General features: G+C 42.3%; 1 protein-coding gene across 4 annotated transcripts in view; it reads right to left on the bottom strand.

The window, feature by feature from the left end:
• BICRAL (BRD4 interacting chromatin remodeling complex associated protein like) overlaps positions 1 to 24,762 on the bottom strand; it is a 104,183-nt gene that overhangs the window by 9,499 nt on the left and 69,922 nt on the right. For all 4 annotated transcript variants that reach the window (XM_041744809.1, XM_041744800.1, XM_041744818.1 and 1 more), the window contains 5 exons: positions 5,711 to 5,816; positions 4,778 to 4,878; positions 2,813 to 2,874; positions 1,721 to 1,866; positions 302 to 396 (listed from right to left, as the gene is read on the bottom strand). In XM_041744809.1, coding sequence (XP_041600743.1) covers positions 302 to 396; positions 1,721 to 1,866; positions 2,813 to 2,874; positions 4,778 to 4,878; positions 5,711 to 5,816 — 510 coding nt within the window. The remainder of the gene's footprint in view (positions 1 to 301; positions 397 to 1,720; positions 1,867 to 2,812; positions 2,875 to 4,777; positions 4,879 to 5,710; positions 5,817 to 24,762) is intronic.

The raw sequence follows: 24,762 nt of genomic DNA on the forward strand, positions 1-24,762 counted from the left end.
TAATTGCTCTGCAAACTGATTAGCTGTAGGACGTTAGGCAAATTATTTAACCAAAGCCCTAGTTTCCTCATTTAGAACCAAGAAAACCAGAGCACTCCTTAGGTGTGATTGCTCATGTAAAGTGTAGCAAATGCTGTGTCAGTAGTACCAGTCAGGTGTAAGGTTTTCTACAATCCTCAGTGTCTGTGCCTTTGAAATTATGTTGGAAAAATGGAGTTCCCTGAAGGTTTTTCTCTCTGAATTACTAGCTGTGACCTGTGGGGTTTTAAAAAACAAATATGCTTGGTAGCATGAATTTTACCATGGCATCTTCTAGAAGCAGGCATCTGTATTTGTTAAGCATAGCTTGGGTCCTTTTTAGGAGCTGAGTGGCAACTGTTTCAAATTCACTGTCGACTTTAAAAAAAGAGAGAGAGAGAGAAAATGGTAAGAGAGTGCAAATCACTCACTAGGTCTTTCCTTTCTCGGGACCGAAATGCATTAGTCTTCCATTACTCAAACATGTCTTGCCTATGACAGTTTTCTCTTCTTAGGTTAGATAGTTTTCCTCATTTAAACAGCTTCTGCATTGCTTTCCCTCACTGTTCACTGTTAGGTCATCGGGCAATTCATCTCAATACTAGCTTATTTTAACTTTATTTAGGAGGCCAAAACCAGAATATTTTAACATCACCTATAAAAGAAAGCCATATAGTACAGACATAGAATAAATACTAATGAATAGAGAATGATCTAGTCTAGATGGTCTAGATGGTCAACCTTCCACTCCCTTCCAATGGAATGAATAACGAAAACAATTGAACAATGAAGTCCTACAGCCAGGGCTGGGCAGACCGGTTTTATGTAAGGACACAAACTAATTCATGGTATCTTGTAGGCCATGGTGCTGTGGCTCTGTCCTTTGCCTGTCAGTCTCCAAAGGTTTCACATTTTTTAACTCTGAGTCTTCACATCCCTATGTAATGCTGGATCTGGACGCTATTCCCTGGACCCCGGGAAGCTCCCAGGGGACTGACCGGGACCGATCTGCATTTAGATCGGAGACCACAGCCAGGTAAGTAAGACGGGTGGCAGCTACAGGAGGGATTAAAGCCATGGAGGGGAACTGATGGAGTCCAGGCTTGGAAATGGTGGTGGGAAGGAGGGCAGAAGTAGGCTGCACAGCAGTGGGGACTGGCATCAGATTGGGCAGAGTCCCAGGTTGGCACGAAGGGGTCCTCATCCTTACAATTTTTGCCAGTTTCTTGAGATCCAGCAATGCTCCAGACTTACTTTGGCACTTGAAGAATGCTTTTGGGGGCTAAAGTATCTATCTAATTCATAAAACTGATGGTAGTAGCTAAGGGTATGCATTCTGCTTAAACATAAGAAATCACTGGGTATAGTAGCGACTTCAGAGTCATCAAGTCTGCAGCCAGTGGTCCAAATAATGCTTTGGATTCACTGCCCCCAAATTGGGTCAATAAAATACTGATGTTTGGGTATCCCTTCACAGAATATTGAGAAGAGTAAGCCACCACCCTAAACATGGACCTGGAAATTGAGTAAATTGGGAACAAGTTAGGTGTGTGATTAAAACACTAGTATGAAAAAAAAAAAAAAAAAAAAACCACTAGTATGGCTACTATCTGGGAGCCATGGGGCTCTTGGCTCTTCTGTGGGGCATCCATAAGATGGTGTCTGGTGTCACAGTGGTACTCTGGGGTTATAGCCTGTTTACCTTTCTTCAAGTCTTCCTCCGTGGGCAGGGCGCCCTGGCACACGTGGTAGGAGAGCAGCCTCTGTACCGCATCACTTAGTGACCGGAACTGACTCTTATCGGGTGTCACAGCATGGGTTTGGTCCCTCTGTAACTGCTGGAGGATGCTTTCAAAGAGAAATTGCCAATGTCAGTGGAGACCCAAGGAGGAAATCTAACAGTGATGGTTATTTGCATGCAAAGATAAGAAGACCTATAGGAATACTACTATTCACAGTGTAGCACTTCTGTTTTTCCTTGAGTTTCATACTTTGTACACCATAGTGGGAGTAGGGTTTGGTCTAACTGTCTCCACAGGGGACTCATACTATGACCCTGGCCTCAAAAACACAGTGTTCACACCAACTGCTCATGTGGGGGCTGCTCACACAGATCTTGGCAATGCCTGACCATTGGCCAGCTAAGCTTATGCTAATATTTCTGTTCCAAACAGGAGTTTATCAAACCATGCTTCTCCTCAGAGACCCTTTGGCCAATCAAAGGGTATGTGGTATGCTAAACAGACAGAACTATTCTCCTTCAGAACAAAGGAGCAAGCAGTACACTTAAATTATTATTTGATACACAGTTGACCCTTCAACAACATGAAGGGGGTGGGGGCACCGACTCCCTCCATAGTCAGATATCAATATATAATTTGACTTTTCCAAAACCTTACTAAGATGTCTCCTGTTGACCAGAAGCCTTATTGATTCTATGGTTGACTAATAGATATTTTGTACATTACATGTATTATATATTGTATTCTTACAAAAGAGTGAGCTAAAGAAGATGTTATTAAGAAACTCCTAAGGAAAAGGAAATACAGTTACAGGACTGTGCTGTATTTACTGGAGAAAATCTGCATATTAGCAGACCTACATGGTTCAAATCTATGTTGTTCAAGGGTCATGGTATTTATAGGTCCTAAAAGAAACCAACAGTAGGAAATTATTTTCAAAATATACTTAAAAATATATATATATAATTATAAGCTGACTTTTGTTGTGTATTTATTGAAGGTTAGGGACTGAGAGAAATGTTCAAAATGAGTCATTTCCAAGGGTCACTCACAAAGCTCCTTTAGTTAGTTGTTTTGCAGCAGGCCTCTTTTGTCCTCCTGAGTGACTATCCACCTAAAGACAAAACACACCTCTTTTTACTCCCTTTTGTAGAAAAAATATGCAGAATACAGTTATACATAAAAGTCACTATATTGTGAATATTTTCAACTCCTTATCAAGAGCATATTCGAAGGATATAGAATGTGCCCTGCTAAAAAATAAAATAAGCAAGTCCACCAAGCTATGTAGTAAAGTCACACTGTGTCAAGATTATAGGAAGCTCTATTATCAGTTCCTTGAAAAGATTTAACTTGTATTTAAAGCCTGAATCCCCAACTCTCTAAACGTATTTTTAGATTTTTGCAGACATATATTTTGTGGGTACCAATGCCATGAACATTTTGAAAATTCAGTTGCTGTTACAGTCCAGGTGTGTGATCTAGTGGGGCATTTCTTTCTTTTTTTTTCCCTTTAAGTAAACTCTACACCCAATGTGGGGCACCCAATGACCCTGAGATCAAGAGTCACATGCTCTACAGACTGGGATAGCCAGGTGACCATAGTACCACTTCTTATATCATTTTAAAAAATATTTTATTTATTTATTTGAGAGAGAATATGCAAGAGGTGGGGAGGGGCAGAAGCAGAGGGAGAAACACGCTTCCTGCCAGACAGAGACCCCAACGTGGGGCTCAATCCCAGGCCTCCAGAATCGTGACCTGAGCTGAAGGCAGACACTCAACCTACTGGGCCACTCAGGTGTCCCAACAAGTTTCATTAAACTTTTAATTAGTGTTTGATGGAGAAGAAACTAAGGACTCACTAAGCTGAAAACAAGATTTTTTTCCTTTCTTTAGATCAGTGGTTGGGTTAGAAGACCACAGGGACTGGTTATTTCATAACATTCCTGTTTACAACAACAGAAAATTAAAAAACTCTCAGTATAGGGGCTCAGTGAGTTGAGTGTCTGACTTCAGCTCAGATCATGATCTTGGGGTCTTGGAATGGAGCCCTGAGTTGGGCTCCGTGCTCAATGAGGAGTTAGGGAGTCTGCTTGTCCCTCTGTCCCTCTCCCCTGAACCTGCCTACACTTGCTCTCTCAAATAGATAAAATCTAAGAAAAAGAAAGAAAGAAAGAAAAGAAAGAAAGAAAGAAAGAAAGAAAGAAAGCAAGCTCTCAGAATAACTAGGAGGAACAGATCCAGGGGTTCCACAGTGGCTCAGTCAGTTAAGCAGTCAAGTCTTGATTTTCACTAAGGTCAGGATCATGAGACCGAGCCCCATGTAGGGCTCTATGCTCAGTGGGGAGTCTGCTTGAGATTTTTACTCTCTGCCGTGCGCCCCTTGCCCCCCGAACACTTGCATATGTACACTGTCTTGCTGTCTCTCTCAAATAAATTTTTTATTTTTTAAAGATTATTTTATTTATTTATTCAGAGAGAGAGAGAGAGAGAGAGAGAGAGAGAGGCAGAGACACAGGCAGAGGGAGAAGCAGGCTCCATGCTGGGAGCCTGATGTGGGACTCGATCCCCAATCTCCAGGATCACACCCTGGGCTGCAGGTGGCGCTAAACCGCTGCGCCACTGGGGCTGCCCAAATAATTTTTTTTTTTTTTTTTAAAGAAGGAACAGATCAACTTTGGCTACAATAATGAGTGATCATTTAAATTACATAAATTACATTACAGTAATTTTACATTTTTTGAGTGCCTACTATTTATTGGCTGCTAGTATATTATTAATTCATGAGGAAATGACAGGTTGTAATGTGAGAAATAGAAAAGACACTTTAATCCCATAAACATTAACAAAGCACAGCCTGGCCTGCCAGGAGGTCTTTAGTGAGCACACTCTTGTGGGCACGCTTTTGTGTGCAGACAATGCCAGGCAGCAATTACCAAGCTGAAGATGACATAACTACATTTTCTCTCAATTATGTTCGACATTAAGAAGCAGCTATGCAAACTGTCTTCTACCTGCACAGCTGGCTGGCCAGGAGATGATCCAACTACTTTTTCCTGCTGTGGTTGTGTGGTTCCTAAGGACACCGGCATAACTTTGCTTCCAGAATCCTGCCCTATTAGAATGAACACATAAGACAACAGAAACAGTCAATCAAGCCCCTTATCTAACCCACAGAGTCCAATGTATATGGATTACTGACCATTCTGAAAGGGATTTCTTTATCATGGATGCTTGCTCTGAGGAAGGGGAGCAGGAAGTACATTTATCTACAAAAGCTCTAGAGGCAGAGGTCAGGACTAGTGAAGCCTATTTAGGTAGTAAATAGAAACAAATACATACATAAATGGTAATAAATAATAGCTGTCAATGCTACAGTTTCAAATGACCCAAGGTCAAGGAATAGGCCTCCAACCAGTAATCTGTGAGTATTACCAAACTCTCAAATGCTCACAAATTAAGGAAGGGAGGCCCAAATAGGCAGCTGACTAGGAGTGTTCTTGCTTTTGACTTTTCTAGTATTTATTGAGCAGTGCAGCTATTCAATGTTTTGGAAGAAATGGAAGCCATAGCCCACATATTTTTCTCTTGGAGGGATTCCAAAGATACATAAATAAAGCAACATGAGGACAGTTACAAAGTCACCTGTGCCATATGGTACTAGATTTTATTGTTTCTATGCAGCACATTTTTTCCACATAATTTAGTGTGTCATAATTAAACTAGAAGTGCTTTTTTTTTTTTTCCTTTCTTGGTAGCATACTCAGTGAAGGTACAAACACAACATGGTCTATTATTTGGGTGGAAAGGATATAGATGCACGGTCTGAGCGGGCATGAGGTGGAATGGGAAAGGTTGCATGCAGGATGAGGCATAGCAGAAGAAATCCTCTGGGTTTGGGGGGGATGGGGGACAGCTGAGGGGAGCTTACTACAAAGGCTCCTGACCTGGCAGTGCGGTGTTCAGGAGGCCAGGGATCTGTGCTTGTCTCAGGCCATCTGTGGTCTTGGAAGCAGAAATGGGGGAAGTCTGATTCAAGCCTTTTTTCTGAGCCTGTGAAAAATATGGCCAAGAGGAAAAGTTAATTTCATGGCTAAAAGCTTTAATAGATTACTCAAAACACCAATCAAGCCTGTTATGCCTACCTGGCATCACCTTCACGGTAGATTCCAAAGCAAGAGTTTTACTTTATTCTCTTATCACACTTGGAGAATCACAGAGAACACCCTTTAAAGAAATCTAAGGGCATGCTGAATTTTCTGGATGCCATTCATAGAGATGCTAAGTTGAGACTAGACTGCTTTCCTGCTCCTGGAACTGTTGTGTTAGTGGTGCTCAGATGCAAAGGCTGAACCAGAAACTCAATTGCTATCCCTAACAGTTTCTCTCCCCAGTAATTTTCTATTACACTTGCAAGGATTCTGACCCTGACTGTAAGATCCTTATGTGGGGTCTGCATGGACTCTGAGTACTTGGTCAGGGCCCATGTGCCAACGCCAAACCTACTGTCAGCACTCACTGCTGTGTACATGATCTAGAGTATGTGTCACCTCTGCCACCAGTATGTCTCTTGTTCACATCATGTCATCATCAGGTGTAACTGGGAAATGTAAATTCAACTGAATATTAGCCCAAGGAAAATATTATTAGAAAAATTAATCTGGGGACGCCTGGGTGGCTCAGTGGTTGGGCGTCTACCTTTGGCCTGGGGTGTGGTCCTGGGATCCGGGGATCGAGTCTCACATTGGGCTCCCCGCATGGAGCCTGCTTCTCCCTCTGCCTGTGTCTCTGTGTCTCTCATGAATAAATAAATAAAATCTTAAAAAAAGTTACTTAAAAAAAAATTAATCTGATGTCCTAATGGGTGTGTGCTTCTTTTCTATGAATGAGGAGGATGAATTGGATGTTGTTTCAGGACTGGCAAAGCTCCTTTTAGCTTAAAAAAATCTGTTCTCTCTACAATTCATTTAAAGTAAGATGATAAGGGCTTTTAAATTACTCTCAATTTTTAACCGTCTAGGTCATTACTACTTCACAGTGTAGCAAGGTTTCAGAGTTTTTCCTCCAGTTTTATATTTTGTATACCATCAGTGGATGGATTGGTTGATTGATTTTTAAAGATTTTATTTATTTGTTTATGAGAAACACACACACACACAGAGAGAGAGAGAGAGAGAGAGAGAGAGAGAGGCAGAGACACAGGCAGAGGGAAAAGCAGGCTCCACGCAGGGAACCTGATGTAGGACTCAATCCTGGGTCCCCAGGATCACACCCCGTGCTGACGGCAGGGGCTTAACTGTGCCACTCAGGCGTCCGGCTTCTCTCTTTTTTTTTAAGACTATTTATTTATTTATTAATGAGAGAGAGAGAGAGAGAGAGAGAGAGAGAGAGACAGGCAGAGGGAGAAGCCCGGCTTCTCTTTTCTAATACAAAAATGGAGAAGGATTTGACACTACCCAAGAAAGACTGGAGGAGGTCATTACAAAGTTGGAAATGGTCACCTTGCTCATCCTCCCATTAGCAGGGAAGATCAGACCTACACCATTCTAGGCAGACAGGTAATACATTCTTAGTAACAAAACCACTAGGGGAAAATTCTCCCGTGTTTGCATGCAGCATTTCCGCCAGAACGGAACTCCACTCTCCTACTGTAGGAAGCTGTCCACAAGGAGGGCACTGGGATTGTGGAGAGCCCTGTGGCGAACAGTTAGCAAGGCCTTCCTCACAAATATTTTCAGGGGAGGGACACAAAGGGCCACCTCAGAAAAAAACAAAACAGATAAAAGTTGGGAAAAATGTGGTTTAATAGGGCAAGGCTATCCACTAGGAGGGACTCTGAACTAACCAGATAAACAAAAGAATAGATGAACAAGAGTGAAAATGTTCAAACGACCATAGTCCTTATGGCAGTGCTGTTATTACACAACAGTTGGGGATTTTTTCCAATGTACCTAGTTCACATGAAACAGAGGAATATCATCCTTACTGCTTTAAAGCAACTTTTAAAAAAATGGCATTATCCAGCCTGATCTCCTACCTTATTGACCAGACATGACCTAAAGTGATTTATAGCTAATAAACAGATGAATGACAAAATCCCTGCATTTCTAAGTAGTAAAACTAAAAGAAAAGCAAGGAAGAAATCACTACAAAAGCCAGGAGAAAGAAAGGCTATGGCTGGGAAGGCATAATGGAGGAGGCTAGTTTCTGGGACTCCTGAAAATATTTTATTTCTTGAGTCCTCGTATGGATGGGAATTTGCTTTAGAATTCTTTGCTAACTGTACACTAGTGTTTTCTCTTTCTTTCTTTCTTTCTTTCTTCTTTCTTTCTTTCTTTCTTTCTTTCTTTCTTTCTTTCTTTCTTTCTTTCTTTCTTTCCTTTCCTTTCTTTCCTTTCCTTTCCTTTCCTTTCTTTTCTTTTTTCTTTTCTTTTCTAAATGTGTTCTCTTTCACAATACAGAAGAGTAAAAGGGAAAAAACCTAGAACAATCCTAGGTTAAAACCTGAGAATTCGCCATCAACTTGAGGGCATGAAGTACTGTTGTGTCTAAAAACAAGACTATTCTCTGAAAGGGACACCTCTCATCTGAGCGCATTTTAGAGTGTTTTATGGTTCCCTTGCACACCTGTGTGAGTCTAAGCATTGGCATCTGTGCATTTTGGGAAAATAGTCACTGCACTTGTTACACTGTGGGGCAACTGCAGGGGCTGGGGCAGGTGGCGAGGAAGAATTAGAATCCACAGGGGAACCTATCCTGGCCCCTGCAGTAGAATAACCTCAATGTAGCTGCTCTGTATGTTTGGAAAGCTCCAGTACCTTGGGGACTGCTCTGTCTCCAGAAGTTCACTGGTTGCTCCCAGTCCACTTATCTTCAGGACGGGGCTTTTCTCCCTCTGGTTCACTGCTCTATTCCCAGCACCAGAACAGGGCTGGCACCACAGTGAGCACACAGCAAATAGTTGTTAAATAAACTGAGTGAATGAATTCCACTGCAGCAGGAGTCATGGGGTCTGTCCCTCCCTCCCAGTCCAACCACTGCCCCCTTCAGGAACCATCAACTTTCTCCCATTCCGGAAAACTTCAGGTTGCTCACAGCTGACAATCTTTTCCAGAAATAAAATTTACCATTCTACTGTTTTTTCCTGAACTCTTAGAGGAGACTTGCTCTTTGAATATATTTTCTTAAAAAAAAAAAATATATATATATATATACACACATATATATGTATACACATATGTATATATTTTTTTTCTTCACAAATAGACTATTTAAGGATATTTTATTGAGAACTTGGCTCAAAGAACTCTGCTAATATCAATATACATCTTAATTTTTTAGATCCTATGGATTCTATATTTTTACATGTAAAAATACAGAAAAACCCCAACAAATCAAAATATTTAATACGTCAATTCCCCACTGTGATACTCTTTGAAAGAAACAAATTCCAACCCAGCAAGACGACTTGCTATTATCCAATATCCAAAAGATATTATCCAACAACAGGAGTTTACTGAATGAGGGAGATGTCTGGGGTCTGCCCAGCCACACTCCACTCTGAGAACTGCCTCACTGCCACAGAAATGGGCTGCAGCTAGCAAGGATGGAGAACACACAAATGTGTGTGACCTGCCAGAGCCACAGAAAGCTAAACTTCAGGAAGGGAAGGAGCACTTTTTCTTCCATCTGAAACTGCCAAGCCTGGGGCACCTGGGGGGTTCAGTCGGTTAAGTGTCCGACTCTTGATTTTGCCTCAGGTCATGACCACAGGATCACTACACCTGGCTTCACACTCAGCAGGGAGTCTGCTGGAGATTCTTCTCTCTCTCCTTCTCCCTCTGCCGCTTATCCCCCAATCAATCAATCAATCAAAAGTGCCAAGCCTGCCAGTGTAGCAGTTTATCTATCTAGAGGGGCACTTTTTCTTAATTTGAACAAAGGCCTAGTATAGAGCAGCAGAGGCCCTGTATGGCTACTTCCTCATGTCACCCATGCCCCTGCCCTTCTGGCCATGGCTTACTGCACCATCATTCAGACTCTCCTGGGTCATTTAAGCTCTCTTGGGAATTTATTTGATTTTATTTTTTGGGAATTTATTTTATTTTATTGTTTAAAGATTTTATTTATTTATTCATGAGAGACACAGACAGAGAGAGAGGCAGAGACATAGGCAGAGGGAGAAGCAGGCTCCATGCAGGAAGCCAGATGCAGGACTCAATCCCAGGACCCCAGGATCACGCCCTGGGCCAAAGGCAGATGCAGATGCTCAACCACTGAGCCACCCAGGCATCCCTCGCCTGGGAATTTAGAGTGGTGGTGGGGAGTGGATACCCAAGGGCAGTGGTTCTCAAATGCAGGTATAAACTAGTCGCATCAAGATCACCTAGGGAGCTTCTGAAATACAAAGTTTCTGGGTTCTATCCACAAGATTCAGAAATCTGATGTGGGACTTAGGAATTTACAACTTTAAAAAGCTCTCCAGGGATCCCTGGGTGGTGCAGCGGTTTAGTGCCTGCCTTTGGCCCAGGGTGCGATCCTGGAGACCCGGGATCGAATCCCACGTCGGGCTCCCAGGGCATGGAGCCTGCTTCTCCCTCTGCCTATGTCTCTGCCTCTCTCTCTCTCTCTCTCTCTCTCTGTGACTATCATAAATAAATAAAAATTTAAAAAAAAATTAAAAAAAAAAAAGCTCTCCAATTGATTCGAATGCATTACCAAGTTTTGGAAACCACTGCATTTGCCAGTTTCTGTTAAGTGCTTGGATAATAATGTAAAGCTGGACTAGGGTGGCTGTTTTGGTGGAGAAGAGTGAGAAAGAACAGTTAAGACAGACAGAAGGTCGCACTATCCTGACTAGGCCAAGAGAACAGCAAAGAACTTGATTTCTGGCCTTATGAGGAGCTACACTATACTTCCTAGACATTCTCCCTTTTTGCTAAATGTGTTAGGGTGAGGGTTGCAACACAAAGCACCTTGACTGAGGCATTTGGGTGTCAACTGTGTACACAGCACTGTGGTAATTACAGAGAAAGCAGGTGAAGGATACCAACACAGTGTCTGCCCTCTGAAAGCTCGCCATTCAGAAAACACCCAGACCCACCCCCACGCAACTGATCAGTGCACTGTAATTCTGGTCTCCGACCTCAACTGGGCCTGCATGTCTGTCCGGCAATCCTTTCTTTTCCCTGGTCAGCTCCTTTGCCCAGAATAGCATTCTACTCAATGCTATTTCATTATCTTCGAATCTGTAAGCCAGGTAAGAACTCATTCAAACTCTCTACCACCATGGGTATAACCTTACCCACATCTCCAGTCGATCTTTCCTTGCTTTTCTCACTACAATGGCAGAGGCATCCCTCCTCTCTTCTACAGAGAATCCCACCAGTGCTCTGGAATTCATGTCCATCTCCTTCTCATCAGTTTTGAAAAAAGTGCAAGACTTTCCCATGTTTAAAAAAAAAAAACAAAATCCGGGACACCTGGGTGGCTCAGAGGTAGAACATTTGCCTTTGGCTTGGGGCATGATCCTGGAGGCCCTGGGGTTGGGTCCTGCATAAGGCTCCCTGTTGGGGGGGCTGCTTCTCCCTCTGCCTGTGTCTCTGCCTCTCCTCTCTCTGTGTTTCTCGTGAATAAATAAATACAATCTTTTAAAACAAAACAAAACAAAAAACCAAAAAAACAAAACCAAAATCCTGTGGCTATGAATTACCTCTCTTTTTCTGAATGTTGTTTGTACTCATTACCATGCCTTCCATTCCCGCCTTGGTCTACACTTCAGTCTGGCTTCTACACCTAACACTCCAGGGAAACAAGTCTTACCAAGGTCTACTTGGTAAGACAGTACCAACCTATTTGTTGCTAAATCTGTCAGAAGCATCCAGATCCTTACTTCCACTGACTTCTCAGTGACACTTCACTCTGCCAACCTCTGCCCCCCTGCCTGTAACATTTCTTTTCTTAGCTTCCAAAATCTGAACCCCATCGGTTCCTCTCTGGAACCTTCTGAGTCTCACTTGTGGACTCTTATTTCTATGTCCATTCCCTAAATATTGAGGTACTTAGGGGTTCTCTTCTGGCTACTTTTTTTTAAAAAAGATTTTATCTATTTATTCATGAGAGACACACAGAGAGAGAGGCAGAGACATAGGCAGAGGGAGAAGCAGGCTCCATGCAGGAAGCCCGATGTGGGACTTGATCACAAGACTCCAGGATCATGCCGAGCCGAAGGCAGATGTTCAACCACTGAGGCACCCAGGGGTCCTGCCCCCGCTCCATTTCCCATCCATTTCTACCACTTCAGTTACCATTTATATATGCTGGTCAGACACCATTTGAGTCCACATTTTGGTCCTATGTTTCGGTGAATATAGCTGTTTATCATACTGTGTGGTTGTCCTATAGGTTGTTAGACTTGACAAACATATCCTAAACTAAACTCATGATTGCCCTTCCAACCACAATTTCTTCTCATGTTCTCTATCTCAGTGAACCTGGTATCACTGTCAAGAGTCTATGTATCATCCTTATTTCTCCACTACAGCCAATCAGTCAAAAGTTCTATTTAACCTAGTTGTCTCAAATCCATTCCATTCTCACAATCTCTGGTGCCACCAGGCTGGTGTAGGGCTTCAGCATTCCATGCTTAGATTATGACACTGGCTCCTTAACATGATATACAAGATCCTGTATGATCTGATCCTTGCTCATCTTTCCCGCTGAAATCTTCTGCACCTCACCTGAACTTGTTTTCCTGTCCCCTTAGTATCACAGTCTCTTCTCTTGCCAAGCTTTGCACTGCCGTTCCTACTGCTGGAAAATTCTTCACTCAGGCCCTTGCTACTTAGGTAACTCTTCCTTCCTTTAGTGAGTCTCAGTCAGAAACCACTGTCTTGGGATGCCTGGGTGGCTCAGTGGTTGAGCGTCTGCCTTTGGCTCAGGATGTGTGATCCAAGGGTCCCAGGATTGAGTCCTGCATCGGGCTCTCCACGAGGAGCCTGCTTCTCCCTCTGCCTATGTCTCTGCCTCTGTGTTTCTCATGAATAAATAAATAAAATCTTAAAAACAAAAAGAAAAAGAAACCACTGTCTCAAGGAAACCTTCCCCAACCATCCCATCTGGGTCAGAGGCTTCTTATCTGAGCCTGGCATTCTGCATTACTTCTCCCAGAGCATCTGAAACAGTGCCCTGTGGCTGTCAGTTTCTCTGTCTGCATCTTGCCGTGCAATAGACTGTTGTATCCCTGGGACTTGGCCCAGGGCTTGTAGGTACTGAAGTACTGTGGAAGGAAGGAAGGAAGGAAGGAAGGAAGGAAGGAAGGAAGGAAAGAAGGAAGGAAGGAAGGAAGATACGAAGGAAGGAAGTGATTATGTACCTAGTAAGGAGTCTCTATGGACAAAAAGTATCTGGGGAGACTGAAAAAGGATTCATTCTTTTTTTTTTTTTAAGATTTTCTTTTTTTTAAAGATTTTCATGAGAGACACAGAGAGAGAGAGGCAGAGACATAGGCAGCAGGAGAAGCAGGCTCCATGTGGGGAGTCGGATGCAGGACTCAATCCCAGGACCCTGGGATCATGACCTGAGCCAAAGGCAGATGCTCAACCACTGAGCCACCCAGAGGCCCCAAGGCTTCAATCTTTTAGGGGCTTTGGGTGGAGTCCTTTGGGTGGCACACTGAAGGAAAGGAAGCACTTCTACCTGCTAGGAAAGAAAGTTGTTTTTTTTTTAATAAAGATTTTATTTATTTATTCATGATAGTCACACAGAGAGAGAGAGAGAGAGAGAGAGAGAGGCAGAGACATAGGCAGAGGGAGAAGCAGGCTCCATGCAGGGAGCCGGACGTGGGATTCGATCCCCGGTCTCCAGGATTGCGCCCTGGGCCAAAGGCAGGCGCTAAACCACTGCACCACCCAGGGATCCCTAGGAAAGAAAGTTTAATGTAAACCTGTCAGTAAAGATGTGGGGCTCACAATGAGTCTGGCCTAGCCAGGGAGATGTGGAGGAGCTGGTCTGCCTGGCTAAAATGAACGGTTTCCACCTAGAGAAGCTTAACTGCCAGCCAGGGGTTTGTACTTTCTCCTGTGGCGATGGGGAGTCTCAGATAACTTAGTTCAAGTTATCAAGCAAATGTTTTAGGAAGATTAATGTGGTGGAAATCTGCCTTTAGGAAGAGGCTGAAGGCAAATCAATCACCCAGATAATTGCTATATTTGTCAATGCGTTCGGGTCAGAATAGGCTTTGGAAATCATCTAGCCCAGTGCTTCTCTATCCTGGTTGCTCTTTAGAATCATTTGGTGAGCTTTTGAAAAATGCTGATGCTTGGAGTCCTTTCTCCAGGTCATTTAAATCAGAATTTATGGAGGAGAGGCCCAGGCACCCATATTTTTAAAAAGCTTCCCAGGTGGTTCAATCGGATAGCTAGGGTTCCTCTTTTAGAGAAGAGAAAATTAGGGCTCAGAGAGTTTAAAATACAAACTTGGATCATAAAACCAGTCCCTGGCAAAGTAGGACCTACAAGAGAGCTCTGATTCTGTTTCTTTCTTTTTTAGATTTTATTTATTCATTCATGAGAGACAGAGAGAAAGAGAGAGAGAGAGAGAGAGGCAGAGACACAGGCAGAGGGAGAAGCAGGCTCCATGCAGGGAGCCCAATGTGGGACTCAATCCCGGGACTCCAGGATCACACCCTGGGCCAAAGGCAGGTGCTAAACCACTGAGCCACCCAGGGATCGCCAAGAGCTCTGATTCCTAATCCAACTCTTGTTTTCCCCATTATGTTGCAGTCTCTCTTCAAGTCTAGCTCAGGGTAAGGATGCAGAAAAGGAGAGAAATGGGAAAGGGTACAATAGAGCCAGCTAGCAGATAAAGTCCGCCTTTCCGAGCAATTTGGCCATGCTCTGAACCTCCATCTCCTTGACTGTGAAATGGAAACAGTAACTACTTGTAGCCCCAAGGTAAGGATTAGTAATAACATAGAGAGCCCCTGGCACTGTACCAGTTATTAATAACATACATGATCATTACTTTACTATTATTGGAAAGAACAGGTGTGAGACATTCAAAGATGAATGTGTAGGATTTAGTAACCTATTAAAAGTCTAGAAGGAGGGCAGCCCGGGTGGCTCCACGGTTTAGCGCCGCCTTCAGCCCAGAGCCTGCCTCTCATGAATAAATAAATAAAAATTAAAAAAAAAAGTATAGAAGGAGAGGAAAAAACATCAACTAGATTTTGGAGTCTGGGTGTCTGAAAATCCAATGGCTCCAGAGTAAGGTTGTCAGGCAGAGCTAGAGGGAGGAAGGGAAAGTAGGGAGGGGCAGGGAAGGGCTGGAGACCAGCTGTGATCACTCTGGCAACATGGAAAGCATGGTGGGTGCTGCTCTCAAGGGATTAATGATCTACTAAATCTTCTAGTGATCTAAGGAGATTTGGACTTAAATACTTCTCTTTGTTTAATAGGCTAAACTCTTGTAAATCACCTCCTTTAATAATTGAATTTGAATATTAATCTATTTACAAGAAAGTTTAAATCCTGTAAATTACTCTCTGCATTGAAGGATTTAAGTTCACAGGGCTCTCTGGAGAAATGGCTGATTTTAGGTCTGAGGCAAGGTAATCAGAAGACATGCCCACAGTATCTTGGGCCACAAAGTGCTCAGGGTAGATGGGGCCATGTCAAAGGCGTAGAAGCCAGCTTCAGCAGGCCTCCACTAACAACATTTGGGACATTTCTGGCATCAAAAAGAATAATGGAAGCAGTTGATTGCAACATTAATTGCAAAAAGAATACACGATCTTTTAGAGACAGGCACTAAAATATCACAGATGAACTTACACGTCTAGCTTAGCCTCAAAATTATATTGGGCAGTGGGAGAGGGAGAGTTAGCTGGGGATGGATGGAACAAGCACAGCCGTGAGTCAGTAAGCACTGAAGCTGACTGTGCATGGGGACTCACTGCACTATTTTCTTTACTTCTGTTTATGTTTAAAATTCCCCATAATAAAACGTTTAAAAATGAATGCAAAAAAAATCACAGAAAAGCCCTTAAACTATGAGTTCATAGCATTACGAGAGAGAGAGAGAGAGAGAGAGAGAGAGAGAGAGAGAGAGAAAGAAGAAAAAGTTCTTCGTTATGGAAAAGTCCCAACCAAAAATTCTAGATAGGAGAATACAGTTAGAAAATCATCATTTTGCAACCACCAATGTAGCGTTCAGTGAGGCTCACTGATGAAGTCTCATATCATCAGGTAAGAGATGAGGAAATAGGACAGTCACATGGTCCCAAAGCACAATCCTCGAGACCATTTCTGCTTTACAAAGGGAATAAGGTACTTCTGAGTGCCTGGAGGAGAAACTGGGCAGAAGCCACCTTAACCAAGTGATCACACCCAGAATCACCAATAAGAGGCCCAGCCAAAATTTTGTGTCTTGCCACAACTGTTTAGCTTGCCTCTGATCATGAGGACACAATCAGACAACACACTGAGGCTTCTCTGTAAAACAAACGATCTGGATTGCTGCAGACTGGAGGTGTGACAATAGATTAGATCAGTGTTCTTTTGATTGAATTTCGGAGTGAAACATTGTAAAGCACATTATTGGGTCAACTGAAGAAATCTGATACAATTTTACTGTATTAATATTTACTTTATTGAGTGTGATAGTGATATTGTGGTTGTATTGAAGAAGGTCCTTGTTCTTATGAGATAGCTGGTGAACCCATTTAGTTCACTCTTTAGATTTCTGGTCCGAGGTCACTTCCTCTGGGAAGTCTTCCCAAACTTTGTATTTGATTACAGTTTTCTATTACCTATTCTAATTGTATAGTGTTCCTTTTTTTCCATAGGCCTTACCTCTGGTTGTCGTATTTAGGGTTAAGAGGTCATAACATTTGTAACTTACTCTCAAGATGGTTCAGAGAAAAGTGTGTGTGTGTGTGTATAGAGAGAGAGAGACAGGGAGGGAGAGAAACCGACACAGATAAAGCAAATGTTCCAAAACAAACAACAGATGAGTAATCTAGGTGAATGGGTTCACTGTACTCTTCTAATTTTTCTGTGGGTTTGGGAAGTTTTCACAATACAAAAGGTGGGGTGGGAACTTACATTACTCTATAAGAAATTGGTTATTTTGGAACTGGGTGGCTGGGGGATGGAAGGAGGAAAATTTTCACTATAATATATACCTTTCCCTATGATATATATACCTTTTGAATTTTGAACCAAATAAACTGTATTTTCCATACCAAAACCAAAATTTATATTTATTTTTATTTTTTTAAATTTTTATTTATTTATGATAGTCACACCAGAGAGAGAGAGAGAGAGAGGCAGAGACACAGGCAGAGGGAGAAGCAGGCTCCATGCACCGGGAGCCCGACGTGGGACTCGATCCCGGGTCTCCAGGATCGTGCCCCGGACCAAAGGCAGGCGCCAAACCGCTGCGCCCCCCAGGGATCCCCAAAATTTATATTTAGAAACTTATTCCTCTCTAGAATTAACCCTCTATAGGATTAAAACTCGCGGGGTTGAATTTCTCCAAATAGACAAACATGGAACATCCCTGTAATGGTGTTTTTGTTTATTACAACATTCTATAAAGTGATTTGTGCAGAAAATTTACACAAATTATAAAGTAAAATAGAGTCACTCTAAGTGTTTCTGGATGTCCTGGGGGTTTGAATGTTAGATAATACCTCAACGTTACTTTTCTGAAAAAATACTTTATTTATTTAGTTGAAAGAAAGAGCATGAGAGAGCGAGCACGAGTAGGTGAAGGGGCAGGGAGAAGCAGACGCCCTGCTGAGCAGGGGGCCCAATGCGGGGCTCGATCCCGGAACCCTGAGATCATGACCTGAGCCAAAGTCAGATGCTCAACTGAGCCAACTTGGGTGTCCCTCCCCTCAACATTACTTTTCTAATTCATGCTGCCTCTAAGGCTGCCCTCCTTTTTTTTTTTTTTTTTGTATCCTCCTTATTCCAATACACTTGACACCTTAATTGTTCCAGAAAACCTACAGCAGTAACACACTTGACATAATACAACTGACCTAGTTCCCAATACTTTTTGGCATTAAAAGTCACAAAAAATTACTTTCAAGCTGCCAGTGGAGGCTTCTTACTACCTTTGGATATGAAACTTTTGGAAGTCAGAGATTTTTTTCTTAATCAAGTCATTACTTATTTTATATACAGAAAATAAGAGATCATGCTGTAGCTAATTATATATAATTAATTATAACAACAAACATAAAGCAGATTAATACATACTGACATAAAATGACCCTCAATTTACATAATTCAGTAAAAATATCCATGGTGTATTGTAGAGGAAAGAAGCTCTATGTGCTATTTGTTACTGTATATGCAGAGGGCATCTCTGGAAGACTATAAATAATCTAGAAATGATGGCATCCTCTGGGAGGGAAACAAGGGGACTGGCAGGAAGACTTACTTTTCACACTAAATAACTTTGGAACTGTTTTAACTTTTTTTTTTTAAGATTTTATTTATTTATTTGAGAGAGAGAGACGGAGAGTAAGAGGGAGAAGCAGGCTCCCCGCTAAACAGGGAGCCTGATGAGGGGCTTGATCCCAGGACCCTGAGATCATGACCCAAGCTGAAGGCAGATACCCAACCAACTGAACTACCCAAGTGCACCCTGTTTTAAGTTTTTACCAAATGCATGTTTTACTTATTTTTTAAAAAATACATAAGTATATTTTGATAAATGCTGTCAAGGTATCATGTCTTTTATGTGGGGCAAGTTTTTAAAACTAGAAGAAAATAATATGTAATTCTACTATCCAGAAAACTGGTGTTAATGTTATATTGCATTTCTTTCTAATGAAATTTCTGGATGTTTTGTAAGCAAGAAGGTTTTCTGTTTTTAATTCAACATACTGTCTCTCCTCATTATTTTTCTAAAAGTGAAAACAAATTATTTATTAAAAATACATTTTTTAGGGCAGCCCTGGTGGCGCAGCGGTTTGGCGCCGCCTGCAGCCTGGGTATGATCCTGGAGACCCGGGATCGAGTCCCGCGTGGGGCTCCCTGCATGGAGCGGGCTTCTCCCTCTGTCTGTGTCTCTGCCTCTCTCTCTCTCTCTGTGTCTGTGAGTAAATAAATAAAATATTTAAAATAAAAATAAAAATAAAAATACATTTTTTAATATGTAGGCTCCAGAATGCAGGGCTTGAACTCTAGACCAAGATCAAGACCTGAACTGAGACCAAGAGTCAGTTGACTAAACTACCCAGGCACCCCTACTTACATAAATACATTCATTCATTCATTCATTCATCCATTCAATATTTTATTTATTTATTCATGAGAGACACAGAGAGAGAGGCAGAGACATAGACAGAGAGAGAGAGAGAGAGAAGAGAGAGAGAAGTAGGCTTCCCGCGAGGAGCCCAATGCGGGACTCAATCCCAAGACCCCAGGATCACGACCTGAGCCAAAGACAGACGCTCAACCACCCAGGTGGTGGCCCCCTTTTTATTTTTATTTTTTTAAGATTTTATTTATTTATTCATAGAGACACACAGGAAGAGAGAGAGGCAGGGATGCAGGCAGAGGGAGAAGCAGGCTCCATGCAGAGAGCCTGATGTGGGACTCGATCCAGGGTCTCCAGGATCACGCCCCGGGCTGCAGGTGGCGCTAACCCGCTGCGCCACTGGGGCTGCCCCTACATTTATTTTTTAAGTAAGCTCTATGATTGAAACCATGACCCTGAGATCAAGGGTGTATGCTCTACTGACTGAGCCAGCCAAGCACCCTTCTTTATTATACATTTAAAAGCACATTTTAAATATTTCAAATTTAAACATATACTTAAAATAATTTTGTAAGCCATGCCCCAAATCTTTAGGTTTGTTTCTTTGTTGTTTTTTAAAGATTTATTTATTTATTTTAGAGAGAGAGTACAAGCAGGAGGGGCAGGGAGAGGAAGAGAAAATCTCAAGCGGACTGTACACTGAATGCAGAACCCAGCACAGGGCTCAATCTCATGACCCTGAGGTCACTACCCGAGCCAAAAACAAGAGTTGAAGGCTCAACTGACCAAGTTCTTTTTTGAAAACATTTTATTTATTTATTTACTTTTATATAAAAAGATTTTGTTTTATTTATTTTTTTAAAAGTAGGCTCCATGCCCTTTGTGGAGCCCAAAGTGGGGCTTGAATTCACAACCCTGAGATTAAGACCTAAACAGATTGAGTTGGAGCTTAACCATCTGAGCTACCTAATGCTCCAAGATTTTATATTTTTAAAAGTAATCTCTATGCCCACCATAAGGATTGAACCTACAACCCCAAGATAAGAGTCACACACTCCACTAAGACAGACAGGCATCCTTTAAAAATATTTTAAATAGGTACATAGCATTCATCACAGCCAATCATTTTATTATTAGACATTTGTGTTTTTAGAAAACTTTTTAGGGGATCCCTGGGTGGCTCAGCAGTTTGGCGCCTGCCTTCGACCAGGGTGTGATCCTGGAGTCCCGGGATCGAGTCCCATGTCGGGCTCCTTGCATGGGGCCTGCCTTCTGCCTGTGTCTCTGCCTCTCTCTCTCTCTGTCTCTCTCTCTCTGTCTCTCATGAATAAATGAATAAAATTAAAAAAGAAAAAGAAAACTTTTTAGCCACCAAAGTGCAGAAGAGTATTTACAGCACCCTATACTTTGAATAAGAAAGGGAGGGAAATAAGAAAACATACCTGTATCTGCCCACTTGTGTGAAAATAAACATAGGATAAATCAACTAGAGACAAATGAGATTGGTGACTACAGAGGTGGCTGAGAACTGGTAGGAAAGGATGGAGGAAGGGTGAGAGAAGGGTGGAGTGAGGTCTCCAAGTACACTTTCTACAGAGCCCTGACTTGAAATCATGCTGATGGGACACACATTCAAAAGAAATTAAATAGGTAAAATCAACAAGGATAGTGGGGAAAGGCTCCTACAATGAATATGAACAGAGACAAATAAGCAGAACTGTATTTCAAATGAATAGCATAACTACACCAAGGGGGAGGAGGGGGGAGTACTCAGCCAAGTAACTGTTAAATGCAGTATTTTGAAAGATTTATTTATTTATTTTAAAGAGAGAGCAAGTGTGCATCTAGGCTGGAGTGAGGGGCTGAGGGAGAGGAAGAAGACTCTTAAGCAAACTCTCTGCTAAACACAGAGCCCAATGTGGGGCTTGATCTCCTGACCCTGATATCACAACCTGAGCAGAAACCAAGAGTTGAATGCTTAACCAACTGACACCCAGGCGCCCCACAAACACAGTATTTTCACTATATACCTGTAGGCTAACAACAACTGTAAACCAATGCTGATGTCTTATTAGTAGGTTTGTTTTTCATGGTGGTATGGATTAGCAATTCTAAAACTATTTTTTGTGTATTTTAGGATCGAGCAAGTAAGTAAATGTCTTGTGGAACTGCCTTTCTCACTGTTAGAAAAAAAGGAAATATGGAAGATGTTTGGAAATGGAAAAGAAGGAGACTTGAATAGTGAACCTAGTGGTTTGGACTGGAATCTGAAGTATCAATATGAACTCATTGTATTCATTCATTCATTCATTCATTCATTCATTTATTTTAAAGATTTTATTTATTTATTCATGAGAGACACACACAGAGAGAGGCAGAGAGACAGGCAGAGGGAAAAGCAGGCTTCATGCAGGGAGCCCAATGTGGGACTCGATCCCAGGACCCTAGGATCATGCCCTGGGCTGAAAGCAGGCATTAAACCGCTGAGCCACCCAGGGATCCCCTATTTATTTATTTATTTATTTTTAAAAATATTTTATTTATTCATTCATGAGAGTCAGAGGGAGAGAGGCAGAGACACAGGCAGACAGAGAAGCAAGCTCCCCAGGAGGAGTCCGATGTGGGACTTGGTCCCAGATCCCAGGATCATGCCTTGAGCCAAAGGCAGATGCTCAACCACTGAGCCACCCTGGCATTCCTGTATTTATTTATTTATTGGGCGGGTGCGGGGGCAGAGGGAGAGAGAGAGAATTTAAGCAAACTCCATGCTCAGCACAGATCTCTGAGATCATGAACTGAGCCAAAATCAAGAACAGGATGCTTAACTGACTGAGCCACGCAGGCACCCCTGAAGTCACTGTTTTTAATACGGATTGATATATAAATAGCTACAGATGTTGGGTGTGTGTAAATATATATAAGTCCTAAGTCAGTCACAATGAACATGTAGTGCTCAGACCTTGGTTTCTAAATAATGAGCTCCACTAGAAGGAATGAGGCTCTTTAAAGAAATGGTTGATTCTTGGGCAGCCCAGGTGGCTCAGTGGTTTAGTGCCGCCTTCAGTCCAGGCTGTGATCCTGGAGACCTGGGAACGAGTCCCATGTCGGACTTCCTGCATGAAGCCTACTTCTCCCTCTGCCTGTGTCTCTACCTCATTCTCTCTTGTGTCTCTCATGAATAAATAAATAAAATCTTAAAAAAAAAAAAAAAGAAATGGTTGATTAGAGGGCAGAGGCAGGAAAGTAAAAGATGAACACAGAACATCTTGTTTTGCCAGAAATGAAAGAAAAGTCCTCAGGTGCCTGGGTGGCTCAGTGGGTTAAGCATCTGCCTTTGGCTCAGGTCATGATTCTGGAGTCCCAGGATCGAGCCTTGGGTCTGGCTTCCTGCTCAGTCGGAAGTCTGCTTCTCCCTCTCCCTCTGCCCCTCCCCTGCTTGTGCTCTCTCGCTCTCTCTCTCAAATGAATGAATAAAACCTAAAAAAAAAAAAATGCTCAAAGGCATTATGGATTTATGTCAGAAGGACCAGTGACCATTAGATGCCCAATGGCCATCAGACTAAGTTGAGCATCAAAGATAAGGGACTGCAACAATTTACAACTCACTGAATAAATAAGAATTTATGAGGGGTGCCTGGGTGGCTCAGTCAGTTAAGTGTCTGCTCAGGTCATGATCCCAGGGTCCTGGGATCGACCACTGCATCAGGCTCCCTGCTCAGTAGGAAGTCTGCTTTTTCTTCTCCCTCTGCCCCCACCCCCGCTTGTGCTCTCTCTCTCAAATAAATAAATAAAATCTTAAAAAAAAAGAATTTGTGAATCCATACTGATAAAAGGCAAACACATAAGTAAAAGGGGAAACGGAAAAGCTTTTTTAGAGCAGAATGCTAACAATTAATGTAGAACAAATGATGGAGTTAGCAAATCTCTATTTGGTGGCCATATCGTAGTAATAGTTGATCTCGTAATGATGGATTCAGTTAGGGATTATCAATGGAAGCTTAAGGTAGTATGTGTAAGTTTGATGAGCAACCTACACAGTGTCAAAGCATCCTCTAGAAGAAACTTAGTAAGAAGCATCAGACACTATCTTAAGTAAGTGTTCAAAGCTTATACCACCAGTAATGAGACAAGTCCATATTGTGAGGACATATCACTTCTGTGGCAATCCTACCAAAACTGTATTACCCGAATCTAATCATGAGGAAACAGCAGAGAAACCTGAATTGAGGGGCATTCTACAAAATAATTGATTTGGACTCTTCAAAAATATCAAGGTCATAAAAGACAAAGAATGAAGAAACTGTTCCAAATTTAAAGACATGACAGTGATTTAAATTAGACAGTGATCCTGGACCATAAAACAAAATAATATAATTTTTCGCCCTTTTGCTGTAAGGGACATTCTTGGGAAAATCAACTAAATCTGGATAAGGTCTTTAGATTGGTGATAATATTATTTATTTATTCATGAGAGACATGCACAGAGAGAGAGGCAGAGACACAGGCAGAGGGAGAAGCAAGCTCCATGCAGGGAGCCTGATGTGAGACTCGATCCCGGGTCTCCAGGATCAGGCCCTGGGCTGAAGGTGGTGCTAAACCACTGAGCAACCAGAGCTGCCCATCTTGATTTTTTTTTTTTTTACGATTTTATTCATTTGAGAGAGAGAGAGAGAGAGATAGAGAGATTGTGCACACGAGCAGAGGGAGCAGCAGGGAGAGGGAGAAGCAGACTCCCCCCCAAGCAGGGAGCCCGATGCGGGGCTCGATCCCAGGACCCTGAGACCACGACCTGAGCCGAAGGCAGACACTTCACCGACTGAGCCACTCAGGCACCCCTAATTTCTTGATTTCGATAAATGTATGACCAATGGTTATGTAGGTCTATTTTTAGAAAATACACACCGAAGTCCAAGGTATTTAGAGGCAAAGAGGCATCATGCCTGCAATTTGCTCTCAAAATTGTGTGTGTGTGTGTGTGTGTGTGTGTGTGTGTGAGAGAGAGAGAGAGAGACAGAGAGAGAGAGAGAGAGAAAGAGAGAGAAGAGAGAGTGTCATGGCAGAAAGGAAGAGAAGGATAAAAGTAATGGTAGTAAAACGTTACCATTTGGGGAATCTTGGTGAAGTGTATATGAGAATTCCTTACACTGTTCTTTTAACTTTAACTTTTCTAGAAGTCTAACATTATTTCATAACACATGTAAACACCTTTGACACTGAAAGTAATACACAGAATATCCTTGATCCTAAATAATCTTTGTTTCCTTAGGAAAGATCGATGTACCTGGCATAGAGAGGTTTCTGAATACTTCTAAATTGGAGGAGAAAGGTGGTGGAAATGGAGGACTAAGGAGGGTCGACCATAGGGGTGAAGGCAGAGTGTGGAGCTGGAACTATAGACCAGGATGAGCGGGAACCAGAGGCTAGAGGAGTTCAAGGATCAGCAAGTGGGGGTGGGCGGGAGAACCAAAGCTGATGACATTTGAGATGCTTTTCTGAAACAATCCTTCTGTGGGTTTACCAATTGCCCATGGTATTTTGGATCCTTCCCTCTGTATGCATCCCTTTGGTGCAGGCCAGTTACCCACTGATGAGTCACACTGAGACCCCGAGCCTTTCTGGTTGGCACCCAAGAAGCAGCCACAACTTCTCCACTTGGTCCATAGTTACATGATGTAAGTAAATAATTTATACTAAGCTTTCATTTCAAATGCCAATAATCCAC

The sequence above is a fragment of the Vulpes lagopus genome, chromosome 1 (assembly GCF_018345385.1).
Source record: "Vulpes lagopus strain Blue_001 chromosome 1, ASM1834538v1, whole genome shotgun sequence".
Classification (NCBI taxonomy): Eukaryota; Metazoa; Chordata; class Mammalia; order Carnivora; family Canidae; genus Vulpes; species Vulpes lagopus.